The sequence below is a fragment of the Eschrichtius robustus genome, chromosome 4, assembly GCF_028021215.1.
Source record: "Eschrichtius robustus isolate mEscRob2 chromosome 4, mEscRob2.pri, whole genome shotgun sequence".
In the NCBI taxonomy this organism is placed as follows: Eukaryota; Metazoa; Chordata; class Mammalia; order Artiodactyla; family Eschrichtiidae; genus Eschrichtius; species Eschrichtius robustus.
The window spans coordinates 132,567,958-132,592,688 of NC_090827.1; the positions used below are offsets into that span (position 1 = coordinate 132,567,958).

General features: G+C 39.9%; 1 protein-coding gene across 1 annotated transcript in view; it reads right to left on the bottom strand.

Moving 5' to 3' along the window:
• Nucleotides 1-257: 257 nt before the first annotated feature.
• The window catches only part of ANXA5 (annexin A5), a 30,978-nt gene continuing 6,504 nt past the window's right edge, over nt 258-24,731 (bottom strand). Inside the window, exons 3-13 of the mRNA XM_068543373.1 lie at nt 18,198-18,282; nt 16,803-16,897; nt 15,512-15,625; nt 13,660-13,750; nt 11,009-11,088; nt 10,514-10,570; nt 5,195-5,288; nt 4,197-4,292; nt 2,574-2,632; nt 2,243-2,365; nt 258-789 (exon numbers count right to left, since the gene is read on the bottom strand). Coding sequence (XP_068399474.1) covers nt 730-789; nt 2,243-2,365; nt 2,574-2,632; nt 4,197-4,292; nt 5,195-5,288; nt 10,514-10,570; nt 11,009-11,088; nt 13,660-13,750; nt 15,512-15,625; nt 16,803-16,897; nt 18,198-18,282 — 954 coding nt within the window. The 3' untranslated portion in view covers nt 258-729. The remainder of the gene's footprint in view (nt 790-2,242; nt 2,366-2,573; nt 2,633-4,196; nt 4,293-5,194; nt 5,289-10,513; nt 10,571-11,008; nt 11,089-13,659; nt 13,751-15,511; nt 15,626-16,802; nt 16,898-18,197; nt 18,283-24,731) is intronic.

Below are 24,731 nucleotides of genomic sequence, written 5' to 3' on the forward strand. Positions count from 1 at the left end.
ACTAGCGTAAGCATTGCTTTAATTGATGCCCACATAAACATGCCACCAATAAATCAGAGACCCCCTTCAACTCTTCCCTCATTCCACACTGCACAGCCAATTCATTTTGCATGTTGTATTTCAAGCTTTTCACCCAAAAGCCAACTATAAATTCAGTTGTCAACTGACAACACTGTCAACTGACTAGCTTGAAAAAACATATCATTGTTAAGTAGGTAAATTAAATAAGTTTTCTTCAGACATACACCCACACGTAATCCAGGAGGAAGGTAACGTTTATTATTCATTAATCCTTTGAATGCAACCACCATAATTTTTTCAGGTTTAATTTAGTAGCAAACTTGATTAATAACATTTCCAGGAGTTCACAATTTCAAGGCTAAGGTTCCGGTTAAGGTAATGCGGTTATAAATTTAATATAAATGAAGTTTTTAAAAAAGGCTGAAAGCAGTCTGACCTCTTAAAGGAAAATATAAATGAGCCAGACTTTTAGTCTTAGCAACATAAGTACACTTCAGGACTACGACAGCGAAAGAGAAGGATTTTAAGTGAAGATCAGAAAGGAGCACCGCTATTTTCTTCTACAACATATATGTTTTGGTCATAGCATGCTAGCGTGAATAAGGCCACGTGCCAGGCTCTGGCGTGCAGGAAGTGCAGTGAGATGCACTGCAGGAAGGCAGTGGTGACGGCGGCAGGCACGGTGCGGGGGCTCTCCCCAGGCGCACATCAGTCATCTTCTCCACAGAGCAGCAGGAGGGCTTTCTTATAGTCCCCAGATGTGTCCCCCTGAAACCCAAATGTACTCCGTTAACCCCCATGACTCACAGAAGCCACAGAAAATAAAAAACCAAGACATATCTGGCAACAGATTTTATTCACATGACGTTTCTCCCAAGTGGGTAATCTCTCTGTGAGTGCCTTTCACATCAGGAATGTTTTACAGAGAATTTCCTACTGATGCAACTGATGTTTAACTTTCTAATTTTACCCCTTAAAAGCACAGTTCTACCTAAGACAGTGAAGTACGTTCTTCCCTCTAGTAACACAGAGAACAGGGAAGCTTTTACAACCATGTTCAAGTCAAGGTTTCTAAACAAACTCTAAGTCTCTCATCACAGCAGTCCCTAACCTTTTTGGCACCAGGGACCGTTTTCATGGAAGACAATTTTTCCAAGGACCGGGGGGGCAGGGGATGGTTTCCGGATGATTCAAGGGCATTACATTTATTGTGCACTTTATTTCTATTATGATTACATCAGCTCCAACTCAGATCATCAGGCATTACATCCCGGGAGTTGGGGACCCCTGTCCTATCACAGAGCATATGGCTGGCTATGGGGGGCAATGCTGGGACTGCCTGTCTGTTATGGCTTTGCCTCAAAGACGGAAGGGTAAGGTACATGTTGCCTCTGCTTGTGTCATGCACAGATGTGTGGGATAAGTTAACGTTTCAAGCTATGAGTCACTGGGAGAACCCTCTAGTACCCTTCAGCCCAGCACACCACGCACACACAAAGTTCAACGCTTTCTCAACTGAGATGCTGCTTTGCACACAGCCCACATTCCCCTTTATCAAAGAGAAAGACCAAGACAGAGAGACAAAAAAAGATAGACAGAAAGACAGACAGAGACAGGAAGGAAGGAGGGAAGGATGGAAAGGAGGGAGGGAGGGAGGGAGGGAGGAAAAGAAAGAATGAGGAAGTCAAAAGGCCTTAAGCCAAATTTAATTACAGGCCACAGCGTCCCTTGCTTTTAAAAGGATGAAAATGACAGTATAATACTTAAGCTGTTTACTTACTCCTGAAATGACCTGGTCGGTTCTTTCCTGAACTATGAACCAATACCAGAGATAAGGGGATAACAGACAACAAAGAAAGGAAAGACCGATATGAAAGAAAGGAGAAACTAATAAAGACAGCTTGAACTGATAAAAGACAGGAAGAACAAACGTATTATTATCGTGGACAAGACTGGGTTCAGTGAGTCGTCTGTCACCACTACTAAATAACGCGTCTAAGCTCACCAGGAGCCTCGGCCTCACCGAGAGCCGATCTTTCACTCAGGAGCCATCACCCCTACTTCAGGGCACATGATGCCAAACTTTGTAACTCACAGCTCTAAGCACATCCCTAAAATTCTAAACTTAACACAGGAATGAGGCTCTCCCACCCATGTCTTGCAAGCTATGCACTGGTCTGCTGTGGATTTCTAAACATAATTTAAAGAAAGGTTCTACTACCTTAATCATGGAATAAAGAGAGGTGGCAAAATTCTTCCTAAACTCCTTCTTAATGTTACACAGATCGATCTCACTTCTGGAAACCACAACTCTGATAAGGGTATGATCATCTGTCCCAGCTCCCTTTAAAAAAGAACAAAAGAGAGGCACAGTGTTTAAAAATGTCAATTATAGCATCAAACTCCCCTGAGTTGGGGTGAGTCAATAAAGTAAAACAATTTAGTAGAACTGAACTACCTGTTTTAAGGAGGAAAAAACCCTCAAAGTCTATCATCTAAAACACACTAGAGAGATAAATTAATTAGATAGAAGATTCAAGGCATGCACTTACCTTCATAGCATAGTAGAGGGTTTCTGCAAGGTAGGCAGGTATACTGCGAATGGATTTCACTACAAAAATAAGTAATATAATGGTCAAACGCTATTCTGATGTGAAAAGGATAAAGTAATTAAAATCAAAGCTGCCTTACGCTTATAGCTCTACTTAAATACAGTACGAAAGTAACACAGGCTCAAGAGCTGCTCATTTGCAAGCTGCTCTGACCTCCTGACTACAGAGACTCTCCATAGATACCGGCTTGAGTTTTCCTTAGAGTTCTGAGTTCCACACAGAAAGGCACGGCGGACAGGGGCTGCAAGTTTTTCAGTGCCCCTTTCTTCTATGAGCACCTTTTTGCTGTAACAGTTTTGGCAGCCTGGGCTGTTAAGCCACAACCTTCTTCATCCCCAGTAAATTATACAAACCTCCTGGGGGTTTTCATTCCAATATATTCAAGCAAATAATGCAAGATTACTGCCCCATCTAATCTGACAAACCTTAGACTATCTGTCTGGAACCTTAATATAGGTATTCCCTCCGTATTCTATTGATGTAACATCCACGGTTCACACAGAGCAGCATGAGACTCACCCATTTTGGTAGAAACATCCAGATGAACTGGTAACAGAAAAGAGCGTCTTCCCTGAACACGCACCTGTCTATTGTGTGTTAGGGCTCCTCAGAACTCAGCCTGCTCAGCTTCAGAAACTATCATAAAAATTCCTTAATATGCAAAAATAACAAATCCTTGGTTGGGGGTGGTGTGTTCTTTTCCAGTGCTTATGAAAACAGCCACCAGTAACTAAAACTGTCATAACTTTTATGTGTATTCTATTATGAAGGGGCCATCTAAAAGACTTCTATTAAAATTCATTAACTGTGGACTCAAAGGAAAGGTCACTGTTAGTGCTCGTTCGTGCACACATTTAGCTTATTCTCCAGAAGACGGAGAGCACAAAAACTTCAGCTCAACACCAAATACTCAGAACAGACAGCAGACAGAGGTTCACTCCAAACCCATATGAAAACTGGGACCACAGGGAACTCACAACCTAGATGCTCCCTGGAATTTGGTGAGTACGTAATACGACAATAAACTGCACAAACTCGTTTCTCCAATTTTTCCAGGTTATTCTGAATATTTAGCTAAAATAAAATTCTGTACTATTTACTCAGAAAAATAACCGCCATCACACATCTTCCATTATATCAAAGATACTTATTCTAAATCAGATTCCAATTTCTCAGTCTGCTTCAAAACTGTGAGGATGGTATTCTAAAGAAAAATAAAATTCCACAGATATCAGATGTAACATTTACAAGCCTCTGAGATAACAATGCCCACATTTCAGGTTCACAATGAAACAGTAATACTTTTAATGCGGCTTCAAAATGATTTTTAAACAATTCTCTTAATGTTTCCATAAGATTAAATGAAATAACCAGATATTTCACGTATTTCCAACATCAAGACAGATTTTGAATTGGAAATTTAGGAGTTTGCTTCACCCAAATATCATGATAAGCTGTTTTTTTATAAAGAAATAGGTGGTTATTTTCAGATACAGCTTCAACTGAATAAAATACTTTAACTCTTAACACCATGAATATTACATACATTATAAAATTACCTACCGACAGCAAGGAGCAGTTGTTCCAAATTACCAGAAGTCTCTCGGTCAATGGTTTCTTCAATTTGAAATCCTGATATAGTCATGTATTTGTCAAACACTAGAAAACAGGAAAACAATTTCTTAATCACGTAAGAATCACTCTTCCCAGAAAGATACTTCGTCTAACCAGGTACTGTCCTACCAAACACAGATCTCCCCTTTCTCCTTGCTGACAGACCTTGATTTTGTTCAGAGCCTCAACGTGCCAAGCCCAAAACAATGGACTATAAATGTTCTTTGTTCACTCATTTCCCAGCCCCTCCTTACTGGTTATAACCAATGAGATCTAAAGGGAAATCTGTGGGAGAGGATTCTGAAAAATCTTTCTCTTTCCTTATTAAAAGTAATAGACAGATATGGTGAGTTTACCCCTTTCTTTTCTTCTTGCTGTGAAAATGGTTGGTATGTTTGGAGCAACAGCAGTCATCGTGTGACAATGAGGTACCGAAGATGAGAAAGAGAACCAAAGCACTAAGGACAGCGGAGAAGAAAAACAGAAAGAGCCTATGTCCTGCCAAATCAGCCAAGGAGTCTTACCTACAGAAAGCCCAATGTTAAAGCCACTATTAGTAGGGTTTTCTGTCACTTGCCAGTGAACTTATTCCCACTTGATGCCACAAGTACTGATGAATACCCAGAAGTGAGCTCTTAGGTACCACTATCTAAGAGGAAATACTTGTAGTGAGCTATAGCTCAGTGATTTGTCACTATGAGTAACAATCTAGAGGCCTATCTCCCTCATCACCCTGATAGCAAAGAGTGGACTAAGGATATCTAAGTTTCGTAAAAGCTACAATAGTAGCAGAGAATTATGAGATTTCTCAAGGTCACCGAAAGGAAGAAATTTAAAAACTGATCCATTCAGTAAGAGCCTGTTATGCAGCAGGTATTTGGCATACTGACTCTTGTACTTTCAAAATTAATCAAAGTACCTGTATCATACACATTTTTATCACTCACCCCTTCTCAAATGAGACACACTTCGTGTTCCAAAGATAGTAATAAACTTTTCTTCATCTGTTCCCCATTTAAGTTCTCCAGCCTGAAACAAAGCCTGTGAAAATTTCAACCTCAGTTAATAAATTGTTCTCTCATCTCATTTCCAGGTTCTTAATCACACTTGTGTTTTATTCCCTGAATATTAATTTGCCTGATTCATCACCTTATATTTTTCAATTCTGATGTTTCCTACTCTGAAACTCAGCTCACTAAGTTTGGGGCTACTTGGGAGCTTGCCACTAAACTGTGTCAAAGCAATAAAGCAGAGCAATGGTGCCAGGTTAAATGTTCCCAAAATGTCTACCGTGACTTCCAGTCATTCAGGAGCAATGATATGGTTGGTGGAAAGTTCTGATTACCTCACTGCTGATACATCCATTTACAGACTGGGAAAGCTGAACTAGGAGCTAAGGGGTCTGTGTTTTCTGTTTTGCTTGCTCTGTAGCTGTTCAGTAATACATGATGAAACCCCATATTCTCTCTTTACAACTGAAATTTAACCAATGCTAGCTACAAAAAGTTTTCCCATTTGTAAGAGATCACAGCGAATTTTTTAAACACTGAGTATAGCACAGTGCCTGGCATACAGCAGGCACTTAACATATACTTGTTGTAGTTTGAGTGTCTACATTTACTTTTTTACATGGAAAAGAATACATGTTTTCCAATGTCCGTATCATTGCTGAAAAAAGTATATACAAACATCATCATTAAATCTGAGTCCACTTATTGGGTTGTAGATTATTTATTAAAACCCAAAGAATCAATCTTTAAAATGTCTATACTACCCTTTTAATCGTTTCAAGGTAAGTACACCTATTAAAGCAAGCCAAATGCAATCTGCTGAGACGACTACTCGGAGCTGCTTTTATGGCCACAAGTGGCAAAACAAATGATACGAGGTGATCAAACCACGTGTTTGGATGTAGAAATTTTGATCACACTATGTTTAAGAATATAGACTACGCTACTACAGATCTATTTTGTATTACACTTCCAGAGAATCATCTTTACACTCAATTTTGAAGTTAATTTATTTTAATGATAAAAATAAACATCATCAATCCTGGTCACGTGAGCATGCGCTTCAAAACTAAAGAGTGTTACTACGAAAGTCATGCAAGTATCTAAACCTTACAACTATATCAGGGTGCTGTAGACCTCTCTTAAGATAACTTCTTTAATCTAATTACAAAAATTACACATGTTCATTGATAAATTTTATAAAACAGAGACAAAACATAAATAAGGAAATTTAAATTACCAAGAATATCAACATCCCAAAGATACTGGCTACTACCTCTAGTATGTTTTCCACATACAGATAAGATATACATATACATTAACGCCTAAAAGTGGTGAAGGGCTCATCCTGTACAATACCGCAAGCACTGCTGAAGCCTCCTTTCTTATCAATTGTTCTATATTTCTAGGGATGTTCTCTAGTAGCTGTAGCAGTTGTATGGAAAAACCTGGTGAGATGGCTATTTTTAACTATAATCTCTTAATTTTCTTGGAAGAATTACGTTTGGGATCATTACCTAGTCTAAAACTACTACTAACTAAATCATATGCAATAATAATGACGGTATCATCATATAGAGCAATATTTAAAAGTTTTTTGTTTTGTCTTGTCTTAACGTCAGGCTTAAATGAGGATGCCCAGTATCCACGGAGCTCTTCTGGATGAGGGACCCTCACACCTCCCCACCCTCCCCGTTCCCTCAGAGGGGGCTTGACAGTTTAGCCCAAGCAGTTTGATAACCTCTGGTTCAGTGCAAAGTACCGAGGTACAGAAGTTCAGTGCAAACTAGAACTGGTCGTGTCCTATCTGTGAGTCTTAGATGAGTTACTTAATCTCTTCCTGAGCCTCAGTGTCTTCACCTACACAGTAGGAATAATATTTCTATAGAGTTATTAATGGAGATTATATAACTCACATAACGAATGCACTGAACAGTGTCAGGCAATCAATAGCAGGTACTCAATAAACATTGATTCCCTTCTCCCTCCTTCCTTTAAGAGTTCAACTTTCTCTCCAGAGAAAGCATAAAACAAGGATTTGGTAGGGGAGAAAGTAAAATCAGTTCAACGCATTAAAAATGTTAACAAGTTAAGTGAATTAACTACAAAATGTTCAATTCCCAGGTGAATGACTCACTGAGGCTTATCAAGTCCCTGAAATAGCAGGAATCCTCTTAGTGCCAGGTAGCAGTAGGGAAAAAATTCAGATGCTTAGAGCAGGGCCCTTAGTCGTCTTGGATGGCGCTCAATTAAGAGATCTGAGGTTCCCATTAGCGATAACAGTCCAGGCAGCCTCACTACAAGGTATAAATGGGTGTGTTCCCTTTTCATAACGCTGAAAGGGTAATTGTTTTCAACAGGCTGAATTAATTAATAGCATTTTTATGAATCAAAGATCAACAGCCAGTCTGTATGCTGTGTTGTCCCTGGTCACTGAAAAGGTAAAGAAAGCCTGGATACTATTTCAGTGGTATTTTAAAGTAACTTCATAAGTCAGTTTTCAGATGTACAAAGTTTCCCCTTCAGGGCTCTGAATGGTCACATCCCCTGCAGCAGAGCTAAGTGACGCCTATACAGCCTCAGTACTCAAAGTGTGGCCCCAGGACCGGCACGGGCATCACCTGAGGGCTTGTTAGAAATGCAGATCCCAGGCCCCACCCAGACCTACTGAGTCAGAATCTGCAGTTTAAGGAGATCCCCAGAGGACTTATAGGCACATTAAAGTCTGAGAAGCACGCTCTACAGTGAGTGCTCCAAGCAGAGAAATCAGTGAAGACGAGGTAACAATGTACTGTTCCCGTTCAGTAGCCTCACGCTGCAGCAGTGCTCTCATCACACCACCTGCTGTGCCGGGAAATCTGCCCACCGCCCGCTAACGCAGGCCTCACTGCAGTCATCTGAGACTACTAAAGCTGCTCCTTTCGCCGTGACCACGACCCCTGAAAAGCATCCAGAAGTCCCACTCCTGACAGCAGGAGTGTGAGAACCTGCACATCTACAGACCCACAGACAATGCAACAAGCAACAAGCAACAAGCGCGTCTCAGCAACGAGCAAGGCCCCTAACGGCTTGGGAGTACGGGTTTGTAAGGCTGCTCTGGCCCTGTTCCCTCAAGTAGGCAGGGTTAAGCTGGATCTGTCCTTCCAATCTATACTTACTAAGCCCATTTTACGGTAGCAGAAAGGAGAGAGAGGAGCTAACAGGGAAGAACGCCAAGACTGTTGTCTATGAAAGAGGAAGGGCTTTGGGGTCAGATAGGCCCAGGTGGAAATTCCAGCCCCATTCCCACTCAGTGGGGGCCATGGGCTTGTTTCCCGAACCCCTGAGCTTCAGTTTCCTTATCTAGAAAACGGAAATGATCCCCTCTATGTTAGAGTTATGCACTGGGTCACTCATCAGTGACTCATGGTTACTAAGTGCTAACCATGTGCCAGGGGCAAAGGATACAAACTGAACTGACAGCTCAGAGTGCCCTGCGCGGGCAGCCAAGTAAATAGGCAGCTTTGGTATTAGGTGGCAAGAACTGTGACATGAAGCTTGAGATGCTATAGTCTCCCCTGTAAGCAGCACCTGACACACACCTGGGGGTCAGGCAGGGAGACCTGAAGAGCAGCGAATGTGAGGACTGACCCCTGAAGAGGAATTAGGTGAATGAGCGGAGAAGGGGCGGGAGGAGAAAGAGAGGGCAAGTAAGAGAGAGAGAGAGACGGAGGCATAAGAAAGCAAGGGACAGATAACGAAGTAGCTTATAAACCACATTTAGGGGCTTGAACTTTATCCTGCGGACAGTCAGACCCACTGAAGGGTTTTAAGGTTTTAAACAGAGATGGGACACAACCGGTTTGCACGTTATAAGCGATAGTGAGGCGAGTGCCAAACACCGCACAGCCAGCCCTCAGCAAACATGCATTTCCTTTCCTTTTCTCTCTCCAGCCACACAGAGATGACAGCGTCCCAACACCATTACGAAATCAACCCACCCAAAATTAGAATAATGTTCTCCTCTTTCCTATTAGCAAAGTCAGATCACACATCCAATGGTTACTTCATAGAGAACAGACAACTGGAGGAGTGAACATAGCTTTTCCCCTTTCAATGGTGCATGACTAGCAATCAAAATTTTACATTTTATTACAGGCATACCTCTTTTTATTGTGCTTTGCAGGTACTTCGTTTTTCACAAACTGAAGGTTTGTAAACCCTGTGTCAAGCAAGTCTATCAGTACCGTTTTTCCAACAGTATTTGCTCATTTTGTGTCTCTGGGTCACATTTTGGTAATTCTCACAATATTTCACACTTTTTCATTATTATTAAATTTGTGATCAGTGATCTTTGATGTTACTATTGTAATTGATTTGGCATTTTTTTAGCAATAAAGTATTTTTTATTTAAGGGAGGTACATTGTTTTTTAGATATAATGCTATTGCACAGTTACTAAAGTACAGTGTAAACATAACCTCTATATGCACTGGGAAACCAAGATAATTCATGTAACTTGCTTTACGGTGATAGTCACTTTAGTGTGGGGGTCTAGAACCAAACCCACAATATCTCCAAGGTATGCCTATATTTGAAACATGTGACCAGAGAGACAGGACTACGATATGTGATTCTAGGAACCCAAGTAATTCCTTTATTACCATTTTCCAGTTTTCAGGTCTCATGTTTCAAATTTCCTAACACTTAATTCCTACATTTGACTACTTTATAAACCATACTGAGACTATAATGGAATTTAAAAGCCACTTAAGTACAAAATTTCATTAGGGAGTGACTAAAGAGCAACTGACAAAAGAACAATCCTGTTTAGAAGTCTATCAAAGGAAAGGTGGAGGAACTTTCAAATTCTACAATAACGTGTCATCTATTATGTAATAAAACACCATTTACCACTAAAATATTTTTTCTTCTTTATCCTTTCCTGCCAAGTGACATTGGCAGTAGAATCCATAACACCTGGTTTTCTTGTAAAATTCTCTATTTTGAGAATGTCCCATAATCTAAAGGAAAATAACATATCCAGGTGGAACTCATTATTTACATGTAATTTATTTTATTTCACTTCAGCCTTGGGATAAAACATTTTGTTGGCCAGATCAAAATGAGAGACATCTACTTACATGGGTCTTATGATTTGTACGACCCATTAGACTATTCTTAGATGCTATTACAACATATTATGATTTGCCATTAGCATGGATTCTTCTTTTCATTTATGTCATAATAAAGTCATCACATATTAAGTCGCACTCACCTGAGCATCTTGTTCAACCTGTGGTTCATCAATTCCAGCATCAGGGTCTCTATTAGCCTAGAAGAGATAATATGTCACGTTATTGGATTACATGAATATTTTTGTTCTAAAGAAAAAAAAGGTTCCACCTAATGGTTATGCACATGAAGCTTTTTCTCTTAGGAATAATATGCATTAATTAAGATCTTATCAATCCTACAATATTTTTACATTATCACACAAACACTGTCCAAAACCAACCTGACCCTCTTGATTTTAAAATCTATGAATAAAAGAGGACAGTGATATCCAAAAAAAAAAAAAAAAACTATGAGTTACCTACTACGAGTTCAGGTCAGATATTCTGAAACACAAACACACACTGGCACCACACAGCCAGAATCAAGCAAGTACCAGAAATAATTAAAAGAATTTTAAGTGACTTTACTTAACTAGATTCAGACCAGTCCGGCTTCAGATTTTTTAAGCCACAAATAGCCTCCACCCAGTCAGTACCTGAAGGAGGACCACCAACATCCTCTGGTAGTACCCCGAAGTGTCCCCCACCACATCATCTTCCAGGCTCGAGCCATATTCTGCAACAGAAAAATTTCACACTTATTTACAGCTTCTTTCAACTAGAAAAGGATATCTTGCCCCATTAATCCAATGGAAGAGACATAAAGGAAGAAATATTTGATTAGCATAATAGTTCATGCTTCTCTGAGCGCTCTGAAGACTGAAGGCAAATGTTTTAAGTGGTGAGTGGCTGGAAGAAAAGAAATTAAAGTCTCCCAAAAGCACTCAGTTCAAACCTAAATCGTGACTCGGCCATTTAGAAATGCTCTCAACCAACGTAGTTATTAATCTGTAGATACATGATGGTACTGGAAAGTCTCTAAACTACAGTCAATCTCAATTTTAAACTTTGTTTCCCTTTCTTTCAAATGTTTTACATGATTCATCTCCAAAGGTCTTCCACTCTCAAATATTCTGAGTTTTTCTTTTCTTTGGGGCATGGCCATTCCTTCCCCTAATAAGATTTTTTTCCTCTGCGACAAATAAAGTTAACTCTGAGAGACAGCAGTGATATTTTAAAATATGCCTTTCTCCCCTCCATTTCCAACTATTCGACATAAAGCCACAGCAAAGGGGAAAACCAGGATCTACAAGAGTCTACAGGCACTTTTCACCGTCTCTCAACCAGCTGCCATTGAAGGAAAGGAGGTATTACTCTAAGGCATTTAAACATTTCATCATTATTTGAAAGGAGACAAACTTTAAAAGCTTGACACTTCTAAAGATACAAAAGAGATACATATTTATTTCAATCAGTTGCTCAAATACAAAACCTTGAAGGAATTTTTTATTCCTTCCTCTACTCCAACACCTATGTATAATCAACCATCAAATCCGTTTAAATACTTCTCCTCTCTCTGATTCGCCTCATACCTCCCACCAACCTAGGCTGAGCCATAACTGCCCGGCTTACCTCTCCCAACACAGCTACCTAATCAGCCTCTTAATTCAAACCTTCTTCCTCCCTCAATTGTCCCTTCGATACTCTACTATCCATTCAGGAGCTTACAATGCTTTTGAACCAAGTCCAAACTTCTAATCCAGTCATACAAAACCATCCGTAACAGAGCCTAACTGCACTTATTCAGTTTATCTCCACAATGGGCATGCACATTCCCTCCGCTACAGTCACGTTCTCTCTGTTCCCCCAACATACTTTTCTCAAACTGGTCTCCATGCCATGGCAGACAGTGGGTGCACCTTGACCAAAAATGCCTTCTTCACCCACTCGAAACCTATCTAGTCTTGAAACCCTGGCTCAGTGTCTGACCTCACTGTGAAGAAGCCTCTCCTGACATCCAAAGCCAAAATGACCTCTCTTCTCTGAATGAATTCTTTCATTAAACATGTTTGATGTTTGAATTTTACTATCCTGTAACTCTTATAGTTTTTTCTAAGTCATGTCATCCCTAAATAGATTGCAGACTCCTTGAGGACAGGAGCTTTGTTATGTGCACCTTCTGCATCATTCATGACTGCCAGCACGCTGCTGGACACATAGCTAGTGCACAATAGCAGCACGGCTGACTGGACGGACCACACACAGTTACTATACCTCTTGTGGCACCCCATCTGTCATCCGGCAGCACAAAGGCTCATTCATCAATGTCGACATCCCCAGAAGGAGATATTTGAATATTATATCACGTAAAACTCAAGCGTGATCACCTGCAGCTGAGATACATGTATCACCTCTGCCTTAGTGGTTGGGTCCTATCCAACTACAAAAAGAGGAGCAGGAAAGAAAGATTCCAGCACCTCAAAAGGTAATTGTTTAGCTGCCATAAATTTCACACCGTTCTAACTTGCTGGGTTACAGGGTCATTTCTAAGATTAACCAACTAATGCCAAGATAGGGACCCATTTTCCCAGCTGCGGGCACTAGGCTTGGAGGTCTGCTGACTGAGCTGACGATCTGGACAGTCTGACCCTCCTCAGTCACGCAGAGGGCAGAGTCTTTTACAGAAAATCTGATGAGAAAAGAACTCCCTACCTTTACTTTTTATTACATTTTCTTGGTTCCATTAACAGGATATGCTTCAGATTGAAATATAGATTTTTTTTTTTCACGCAAAAAAATTTTAAAAATCCAAAAGAAAAGACACCAAAAAGAAAAGTCAAAATGCAGAGTAGTCAAGCACTCCCCTTAGCTAAAATGACATACATTTACTCAGACATTATCGACTCTGATTTGGACAAGGTTTCTTTTCCTTTTTAGTAATTCTTAACTTCTACTAACATAAAACTGAAATTTTTAAGGAAGAAAAACCACTTACATCTTCAATTTAATGTGAAAGAGGCAACCTGTATATCCCAACACTGACTGTAAATCCTATATGAAAATAAGTCCCATCCTCATCAGAAGTTTCTTACAAATACTAAAGTAGTTATAGGTATAGAAAAAGGCAGCCTTTTCCCTACTGAAAGAGAAACTAGCTTGAATGGTTGCTTATTTGTTTACTCATTCCTTCACTCATCCAGAAATCACGTATGGCCTGCCCTCCTATAACTCCAAAGAACTGCATTCACTTTAGAGAAATGACAAAGTGACAGCGGAAGTGAAGGGAGACGTAATTCGAAACAGTTACCTTCTTCATAAACTTGTTTTATGGCTCTCAGTTCTCCAGGTGTCCTTGAAGCAATAATTTCTGTCAGGACTTTTTCATTTGTCCCAGCTCCCTGTTTGGAGATTTATTTTTAATAGAAAAAAACATGTTAATAAGATTAAAAAGAAAGTGATTTTCCCAGAACAGATGTTACCCCAACTGCATAAATATATATATATTATCCAACATAACATTCACTTCCTATATGAGTTCTGTTAGTTATAGAAATACGAAATTTCAAATTAGTTTTCTTTCCAAAGACAATTTTATCCTTTTTTGCCTAATGAAAAAAAATGTTTATTGTATGAATGTGTCTACATATATGACATATAACAGATTACATAAATTTGTAATTTTATCAGTTTAATTCTAAATAGTTTTAAAGGGAAACATTTTAATGAAACAGGAAATAATAAAAAGGCTGAAATAGTAAAAATGGAAAACTTTACATAAATTTACATGGAGGAACACTGATACTTAAACAATATGTACCTCGAAACATAACCAACCCTGCCCTCAAATTAAGTTCTCTATGGATCACAGGGAAATTCTGCAACACAGGTAACAATAAATATAGCATGGCTTAGTTATTAGGAATCAGTTATTGGATCAGCATAAAGGAATTGGGACTTGCTTTCTGGATTTTTAAAGAATAATTGTAGTTGGTTTTCCTTTTTCTGATTATAAGTCATATCTACACTACTAAATTAGAAGATACAAGCAATGACATAGCTGAACTTAATTTTAAAAGATAGCATATTTAAGCCTTAATTTCCTTATATTTCTGTTGCTTTACCAAAAAAATCAAACACTGAAAGAACTAGGTTTATGCTCGGGCAGAATTTTAGCCACTGCTAATATTTCAGAAGGCTGCAAAAATGCCCATTTCCAGTAACCTAAGATTTTATTTATTCCAAAGAATCATTGTAGGAAAATGAAGAAGCACAGAAAGGTTCCTAACTTGATAAACCCTCTCCTCCCTCCACCTGAGCTACATCATCTCCTTGTTGTTAATTTCAGTTTGTCCATTCAAAACCTAACTACTAGTGACTGAGTTATTCCCTGTCCCCTAAGTCTAAACAAATGATTCAATGTAATCACATTTATACAACATTGCAAACACCAGGCAAGGGAATATACATTTAGTTACTTGCTACAATGAAATTATATCAAGTTTACCAGCTGCTTCATTTTAGTATTTAGAAGTACAGGAAAGAAGGAAAGGGTATTAGAAAATCTTTCTTATCTCAAAATTCTCTCCAAAGCTTCATCTTTTATGCTAAAACGATTAACAATATTATTGTTCCCTAATCAGGCAACTTTCTAAACTAAAAGATAAAACACCTAATCTGTAACATTTTTAAAACATATCTCAAAATTAGAAAACAAGCATGAAAATAAAGTACAAAAGGCTGTAAAATACACTAAAATTTTAAAAAACCACTACTACTGAGTTAACTATAGAAAAAGATTAAATGACACACTTGTCATTTTCTCCCTCCTTTTCTTATTGCCTCCTACGCAGTTTCGTCCTTCAAGAAACCCTCAGTGAAATAATTCAATTTGTTTTAATATAAAAATACCATAACCTGCTGTATAAAAAAAATAAATAAAATTAAATTTAAAAAAAAAGAAATAGCTGTTAGAACAGCTAATTGTCATGTATAATGACTGTAATAAACTGATGTGATGATTTATATGTTCCAAAAATAAAATAAAATAAAATAAATAAAATAAAAATAAATAAATAAAAGTAAAAATACCATAAAGTAATTACCAACACAAAATAATATTATACACGTGACAGGAATATTCCTCACACTCATCCTTTCACCTTAAGAGCATGCTTCAGTTCATAGGCATCGTAAAGCCGAGAGGGTTTCATCAGAGCCACAATTAATTTTTCAAATTTTCCAGTCAGTTCTGATTTCAGGTCATCCAGAAGGTCCTAACTCACAGAAAATATAAACTGGTTAACCATGCAGAAATTTTAAGGAGATTCTTCTTAAATATGAACGATAGCCCTTTGCTCTAATGAATTCTCTACATTGCTATCTCCAAGTAGAAGACACATGAGCTAAACAACACCCTGTGGCTTTTAATAATGTACTTTTGACATCTGACCTTAAGCTAAAGCAAAGCCACTCATGTGTCAAGGTATTTGTTTTTAAGATGTTTTTCTTAATCTCAGAGTTTTCAAAAAATGAATACTTTTCATAAAAAATATTTATTTTAAAATATTTTAAAATAAGCCTAAAATATTTTTAAAATACTCTTCTGAGAAACATGTCTATCTCAAAAAAAAATTTCCCCAAAATATCATAATGCATTTTTACAAAAGACAAAATTTGGCCTATCACACCTACACAAAACAACGTTTTCTTTTCTCTCCATATCTAATAATATTCTAATACATACATAATAGATTATGTTCATTACTATGCCCCTGACTACTTCAGGACAGCTGCTATTATGGGGAACTTGCATAATTATAAAGATAAAAGCAGTATTTCTCATCCATTTCAGTTTCAGCACACAGGCAACTAGAATTTGTGTTTAAAATACTTGCTTTTTTTTTTTTCTTTGCATTTGTTTCTCAAAATAATGAACAAAAATTTTCAGAATAACAAAACTACATTTAAGTTTTTCATGTCTGTACTAATTCATTTAGTAACAAATTTAATTTTTACTTTGAATTGTTAATCAAATAAGAACATTTAAATCAATGAATTAAAAACTCATTTATTAAAATACCACTCCAAAAGGAACCAAGACTGTGACTGTGTCAGAGCAAAACATATTGCAATACAGGTTTACACCTGGAAAATGATACAACAATCCTGAGTGGGAAACACAGAAGGAAAGAAGGGCAGTTATCCCCATGGGATCTTTCAGCACCTATACAGTGTCAAGTGAGGAAAAACAATCATATGAGGATAAGTTGAGTGAGCATTTTAACCAACAGCTGATAACTAAGAAACAAACTAGAAAAGAAAAAAGGAGGATTAGGAAAGTCAGAATCATAAGATTAATGATATTTACAAAAGAATATTAGTAGATTTCAAACTAGTCTCAAAAGAGAAAGCTGCTCTCACATTCTACCTTGGGATGAAGTACAGTCTTACCCTGCCAAATAGAGTTTTAAAAGCCGCAGCGATCTCCTGGCGCTGAGCATTACTGCGGGATGTCAGCAGAGTCAGGATGCTCTCCTCATCGGTGCCTGCAATTACGTTCCAACCATTACATCCGGGCTCCCACATGCCCACTCTCTCAACAACCTTTGTAACCAGCTCCCCAGTCACTTTAATTCCTTGCCTCATAAAATATACTTTATTAAATAATTTATTAAACTATAAAATTTACAATATCAATATGTTATTTTTCCAACAATACGTACTACCCCTACACATTGTGAAGGAGATGCAAACATTCTCCTGACTTTTTAAAAACTGAGTGCACCTAGCTTTTCTTGCAACAAATAGCTACTCAATTAACAGCTCTTCACAAGGCATGATGTGTTGGGTGTTCCAGGGGGTTGAGAAAGGAGAAAAGATATAGACCCTGGTTTCAAGTTACGAACAATTTAGGGTAAAAAATACAAAATTCTTTGTGTGAGGTAAGGCAGAATGTGACAAGGGCCTCAGGAGAGGTCCAGGCGTTAAATGGGGTTCAGAGGAGGTGCTCGTAGCTGAAAGGCAGAGGAAGACAGTTTGGGAAAAAGCTTCATGGAGAAGGTGACACCCACCCCAAACAGTCTTGAAGGATGAAAAGATTTTGACAGGCAGTGATGTAAGGAAGAAAGACAGGCTTTTAGAATCCAGGAAAAGCTCAACAGTAGGGAAATACAGAGCTTTCCTGAACGGCAGATCACCTGGCACGGCTGGATCAGAGCACACACCAGGCAGTAATGTGAGCTGGGGCCGACGAGGTGGGCTGGAGTACCAGGGAGGGCCTTACAAGGCCAGAAAGCCTGCACCTCCTGCTACAACAGGAGATCTCACAAGATGTTCAGAATGGAGAGTGATGGGGTCAGAGCCAAGTCTGAGGAAGATGGATGCCTTCACACGGACACTGGTATAGAAGGAGCCTGAGGACAGGAAGATTAATTATAGGCGGAAGTCCTCATGATGAGAGGTTTTTAAACTGCAGAAAAGGAAAGCAGCGACAGAGAAGACAGCGGGATGTAAGAAACTTACAGAACTGGATATCTGATGGGACACTGAGAGCAAAAGCCTGCACAGCTGATCACCCTCAGGAATGTCTGTTTATCTACTCAGTCAGCTACCATACGGGTAAAGCTGAAAAGCTAAAAAAACAAAGAGGTTGAATTTAACTCCTGCTTGGTTCTAGAGACTAAATACTAGGGGTGGTCAGTCATTATTTTTGTTCCTTTAATGTTTCTCTCTATATACGTTCAGCTCAAAGTATTCTAAAGTTAATCTTACTGTAAAACAATGACTTCTTGTTCAGAAAAACAAATGTCACATTTTTTTTTAGAACAAAAAGAAGGCTGAATTTACCCAGGCCCTTCATGGCGTTCCGAAGAGTTTCTGCATCGGCCCGCTCATCAAACCCAGGGAAGTCAGTCACAGTGCCTCTGAGCGCCTGACACGGGAAAAACAGCAATATTATTCACAGCATGACTAATACGACAGACAACATAAACAGTAAGCTGCTTGCTCTGTTTCATGTTCAGACTTTACATAAATTTATCATTTGATAAGATATATCAATACAACCCCATGTGAAATGGGAAACAGACCATTACAATGTGGATTAGCAGTGCACCAATTCAGCGCACGAGCTCTCCTGGCCCACCTGCGATACCATTAGCAGGAAGGCTGGCTTCCAAGGCCCTCTTCCTTCAGGCATCGCCCCAGTGATCAAGCTCCACCAGCACCTCCTGGTTCACGGAGGGCACTTCCTTGCAGGCTTCATTCCCGTTAAGCCTCTCGCCACTTTGATCTGGGAGCATGCTGAGCCTGCATTAAAACTTGAGGCCTTTTGTGGCACATGTATACCATGGAATATTACTCAGCCATAAAAAGGAACATCACTGAGCTACCTGTAGTGAGGTGGATGGACCTAGAGTCTGTCATACAGAGTGAAGTAAGTCAGAAAGAGGAAAACAAATACGGTATGTTAACACATATATATGGAATCTTAAAAAAAAAAATAAAAATGGTCATGAAGAGCCTAGGGGCAAGACGGGAATAAAGACGCAGACCTACTAGAGAAGGGACTTCAGGATACGGAGAGGGGGAAGGGTAAGCTGGGACAAAGTGAGAGAGTGGCATGGACATAGATACACCACCAAACGTAAAATAGCTAGTGGGAAGCAGCCGCATAGCACAGGGAGATCAGCTCGGTGCTTTGTGACCACCTAGAGGGGTGGGATAGGGAGGGTGGGAGGGAGGGAGACGCAAGAGGGAGGAGATACGGGGACATATGTAGATGTATAACTGATTCACTTTGTTATAAAGCAGAAACTAACACACCATTGTAAAGCAATTATGCTCCAACAAAGATGTTAAAAACAAAAACAAAAAAAAAAACTTGAGGCCTTACCCTAGGCACTGAACTCTAAGCAATGCTCTTAACAAATCTAGTCCTGTTTCCTTATACTTACTTAGGAATTTTAAGATAACCTGGCAAAACCTGAAAAGATATTCAGTAGCTCATGTGCCAGAAGAATACAAATTTCTGAATTTAGAACCTTTAAAGATATATTAGAAGATACTGTTTGTAAGAGTTCCTATTTTATGTTATCATATATAATACTTTTAATCATCCAAATATTTTAATACCTCCAAAAAATGTTTGTAATATCATTAGATCTTTAGAATCAGAAGGTTTTATTATTACTGAGCCATAAATTTTTATCTTATGATAAAGGGAGGCTCCCAGGATTTATTTTTACCAATAAATGTTCTTGAAGGACCTCACAACTCCTGTCAAGGTTCCATCCAAAACTGAGAAATAAACAGCTATAAGGGTTGGGGACTGAGAATACTTGTCTGATTTACGATCACTTCTGTTTTATTATGAATGCATGGAAGCACGATCACCTACAAGGAAAAAAATTTCTCTTCCACCTTAACATCCAAGTGCTGCATTTGCCTACAATATCTTAACACCAACCACATTAAAAAAAAAAAAAGAGACATATCCATGGGGAAGAACTTCCATGGGACACGCACCAGAGGTCAGCTCAGAGACCTCTCTTTTCAGTGGCACTGAATTTCGCCTCCTGAAAAAGCAGCACTCAGGGACCCAGGAGACAGACTCTCTCCTTGACCAAACTTCAGGCAGGCTCCCCAGAGCCCTCTTTTTGACTAGGACTGGTCTCTAGCCTGCCAAGCCCAGCTGTAGCAAGAATCCTGCTAAAGTCAGTTTACAGAGAATCCCACAAACCTTAATATCTGTTCAAGTTCCTCATCCTCCATCTTTGACGTATAAATCCATGGGCTGCCTTCAGCAAGAATCCCTCTACCCTTAATGTCTCCTCTTAGTAACTTTCCATCCACTGACGCCCTTCATCCTGCTCACTGGTTGTAAGTTCCCAGCTGCCTTTGCTATATCTGGACTTGAACCCAATCTCTTCTCTTCTATTGCAATAAGCATGACCTTTACTGCAATAGTTTTGAAAGTCTTCTTTACCATTTAACAAGTGTGAGAATAATTTTTTCTTTAACAATAGTCTCCTCTTGTTCAAGGAAAGAAGAAAGACTCTTCTTTCCTCTGAACAAAGTCAGCCTTGAGAGAACCTACAGGAAAACCTTAGTGTTGTAATTATGTGGCCAAAAGCATACAATCCAAGAGAAGAGGTGTTTCCCAGTTTCATCTCCCGGCCCCAGAGTGTTGACTGGTAGCAGCTTTCATCCCCCCAAGCCATCCCCCCCACCCCTCACAGCCAAACAAAAGATTGTGGCCAAGCAGGAAAAGGAGGGGCAGGGAAGCCTCACTTATCTCATGGGGAGGTCATGAAACTAAGCCAGAGCTCTTCATTCTACTAAGTGGGAAAATGCGATACTGTGATTTATAATAAGAAACATATATATTTGGTCTTTGTCCCCATTTCCTGCACAGACCTCCTAAAACCCTTGGAATTCCCGGATGATAAGAGTGATAAATTTCATAATGATAAGAGCTTGATATTCATAGCAAACCCCCTTCAATCACACCTGACTTTGTTAATGAGGTGACTTTTGGGAAGCATCTAAGGATGGGGGTTTGGGGGCTGGTTGCCTGGGGAACCAACCATGCGATTAGAGGGTTGGAACTTTCAGTCCCGTACCCGCAACCCCACCTCAGGGAAGAGAGAGGGGCTGGAGATGGAGTTCAATCACCAATGGCCAATGATTTAGTCAATCATGCCTATGTAATGAAGCCTCCATAAAATCCAAAAGGACACGGTTTGGAGACCTTCCAGGCTGGTGAACACGTGGAGTTGTAGGGACACTGGTTCACTCGGAGTGGGCACTGAAGCTCCAGGCCCCTTCCCACACACCTTGCCCTACGCATCTCTTCCATCTGGCTGATCCTGAGTTGTATCCTTTTATAATAAACCAGTCATCTAGTAAGTAAAATGTTTCTCTGAGATCTGTGAGCCAATGATGGGGTCATTGGAAACTCCAATCTACAGCCAGTCAGTCAGAATCACAGATGACAATCTGGCCTTGCAACTGGCGTCTGAAATGGGGGTGCGGGTATGAAGAGGGGTGGTCTTGCAGAACTGAGCCCTTAAACCTGTGGGAGCTGATGCTATCTCCAGCAGACAATGGCAGAACTGAGCTGAATAGCAAGACACCCATCTGGTACAGGAGAACTGCTTGTTCGTGTGTGGAAACCACACCCCACATTAGAAGTGGGTTCAGAACCCTTTTAGAAATCCACCCAAAGCCAGGCTAGTCTCCATTTCCACCCTATCTAAAAAGCACAGATGCATAAGGGCCAATAAACTCCCTGCCATTTGTTCTATAGCTTGACCATATGAAAGTGAATGGTTGAATACTGGCAGCTTCAAATGGTTCAACATAATTAAAAGGAGCAAAAGGTTGGGAGAGAAACTGGTAAGATTTGAGGAGATGGCCCTTCAAAATTGGTATGGGTTAGGAAAGTTATTTCTCTCAAGTCAAACTGCAATTCCTCTCTGTTTAGTAAGACCACTTCAAACTGATGAGGACGACACCATCAATATCATCATAAAAATGAACAAATACCATGGGTTCTCTCACTGTGAGAACTTGGATGACTTAGTTCACCTGTCTGCTTATCTAGTCACTCAACAGCCATCTTCTGAATGCCTTCCACTGCCAGGTGTTGTACTAATCACTAGGAAAAAGTCAAGATCTCTTAAGTCAAGAGAAAATGATAGGCATGTAAATAGTCAAGCGCAGTAGAGTATACACACACAGAGGTTTCATCAGGGTAATATGAGCACACAAAGGAGGGACTGAGACAGGAAGAGTGGAGAGAAAAGAAATCAGAAAAACTTCCCCAAGATGTCTTGAAAGTTGCCTGTAATTTTGCCAGGCTGGCTCAGGAAAGTAGAAAAGGGCAGGCAGCTATTTCAGTATGAATTAAAAACATGGAAGAAGTAAACAATGTGGTGCTTTGGACAAAGGGTTAAGTATTTCAACAGACTGGAACAAGCAGTAAAATTGGATAGAAAAACAAACAAGGGAAAGGTCACAGTGGGGAGCGAGGACGGCTGGAAGCCAGGCTGAGAAGAGCAGCCTTCACCCCGTTGGCAAAGGAAGCCCTTGGAGGGCATTTAAGCAAGCATGCAAGGAACAAGGTTGACTCTGCACAGTAACATTACTAGGGCAGCAGTGGGGACAAAAGGACAGAACTGTGCATGTGTGGAGACAGAAAGACTGTTTTAAAGACTACTAAACGTAAGAAGGTTAAAAAAGACCTGATCTAAGTCAGGAGCAGTGGAAATGGAAAGGAAAAGGCAGACAGGAACAGGGCCAAGGCAGAAGGAAACCATTTAGGATGATTCATTTTTTGGATAAGGAACAGGATGGCTGGTTTTGCATTTCTCCACATACTGAAAGAGAAGCAGGCTTGTCAGTTACTAGGGCACATAAGTGGTAACTAGAGCTGTGTGAGGAGGCTTCAGGAAAGGCAATATTAATGGAATGGAAAGAAGAGCTGGAGAAGGGAAGGTCACCTACAATCGGAATGGCAGCTAATATCAGCTCAGGGTGGCAATGAGCTCAGAGCTTCACGTGGACCATCTCAGTGAAACCCCATTTTACAGATAAAGAAACACACTGGCTTAGAAAGGTTTGGCGAATCACCCAGGTGACCAGCAAGCAAGCAAGTAGCAGAGCTGGCACTTGAACACAGGCCATGGGACTGTGGGCTCTTAACTATGATTCTACACAGCCTCCCAAAGGCAAAAAGAAAATCCAAAGAAGGTGATGGAATGGAAGACAAAGGAGAAAAATGTTCCAAGGAGAAAGGAAGAAAAGGCAGTGCCTAAACCATAGGGCAGTCAAGTAAGAGGGAAGATGGAAAAGGGGCCACTGGATTTGGCAGCTAGGAGGTCTCTGGTGGCGGTAAAAGCCTGACTGGAGGACGCTAAAGAGTGAATTGAGAGGCAGCGCATCTCTGTGAACTCCCATTTTACAAACAGGCTTTTTTTTTATACTTAAAAAAATACACACACTTTAAAAATACTTTTTCCAGCTTATAGGCTCTGAAGAAGTTTCTAGTAGATAGAGAAACAGCGAAGAGGTTAAGAACAGGGGAGACAGGAGGAATTTGCCTTAAAAAGAAGAGACATCTGACCCCTGAGCCTGAAGGAAACGAGGTGAACAATGGAAAGAAGAGACGTATCCTTGAGTCTCAGCTACTGTGAAGAAGACATAACTGCTGGTTGTATTTTTGAGAGCTTTCTAAAGATTGGGAAACACTCTTGCTACATTTCCATTTGATCAGTCATCATGAAAGCTAGCAAAGCCACAGAGCGGTAGTAAGGGACCAGATGTGAATCACAGGACATGACTCACACAGAGAGAACCCTTGTTTGGACATCCTGTCCAAGCTCCATCCCCACCCACACAAAACCATCTACTGGGCAAATGGGACTCTGCATGGCTCACAGAGGGCTTCCCCTGCTTCCCATCTTTGCCACCGGCCTCAAGTTCAACATGTACACCTTCCCCAGATGAATTCCAACCGTAAGCAGCTACTGTTCCCCTCACGCACCCTCAGTTCATCCCCATCTACCTCAATCCTCTGCCACCAGTGCCGCACCAAGGGAATTATTATATATGCTCAGACGGTACGTGGCCAAAACATATAATTTGGTCTGTTAACTCTCAGCTTCAAAATTATCCATTCTTTTAGCTCTATAATTTTGTTGGCTTTTTTCACTTGTTTGCTCTAAATGAAAAAGTTATTTACCTTCAAAGACTAGTTATGCCAAAATAAAACGAATAAAATTGAACCAAAACACAAGTGAAGAGTTGCTTTTGTAGACACAGAATTTAAATGCACAGGAAAATAATACAGAAATAACACTTCAAATTTAGAGATGAGAAAACATTCACCTGGTCTGGGACATTTTAAGAGGAGAATTAAACCCTCTTTAAATTTGTCATCCAGTTCAATGAAATCAACACCTAAACAGCTACCCAACATTCCACATAGTACTAACTAAGAGCCAGAAATCATTAAGCAAAACACTACAGCTGAGCAACTGTACAATGATTTTTACCCACGGTTCTTCTGAGGCTCAGGTTTCGCAAAAAGCCTTTCCCCCCCTCCCCCAAGAAAGGGTGGGGTGGGGAGGCCAAGGGCAGAGTTCTGCCTTCCCTCTCCAGTCACAGCAGTTCAGGTCTTATCTGATGGACACAGTACAGAACAGGCCCATTAATATTTCCTTTGATAATGGGTCCCACTGGTCAGCAAAGAAAAAAAAATTGAAAATCACTGTACTAAGAAAGAAATGAGATGAGCAAGAAAAGAGGAAAAAGCCAGGGCAACATGATTATGATTTGAGATGCAAAGTAAATTAAATATCAGAAAAAACTAGAACC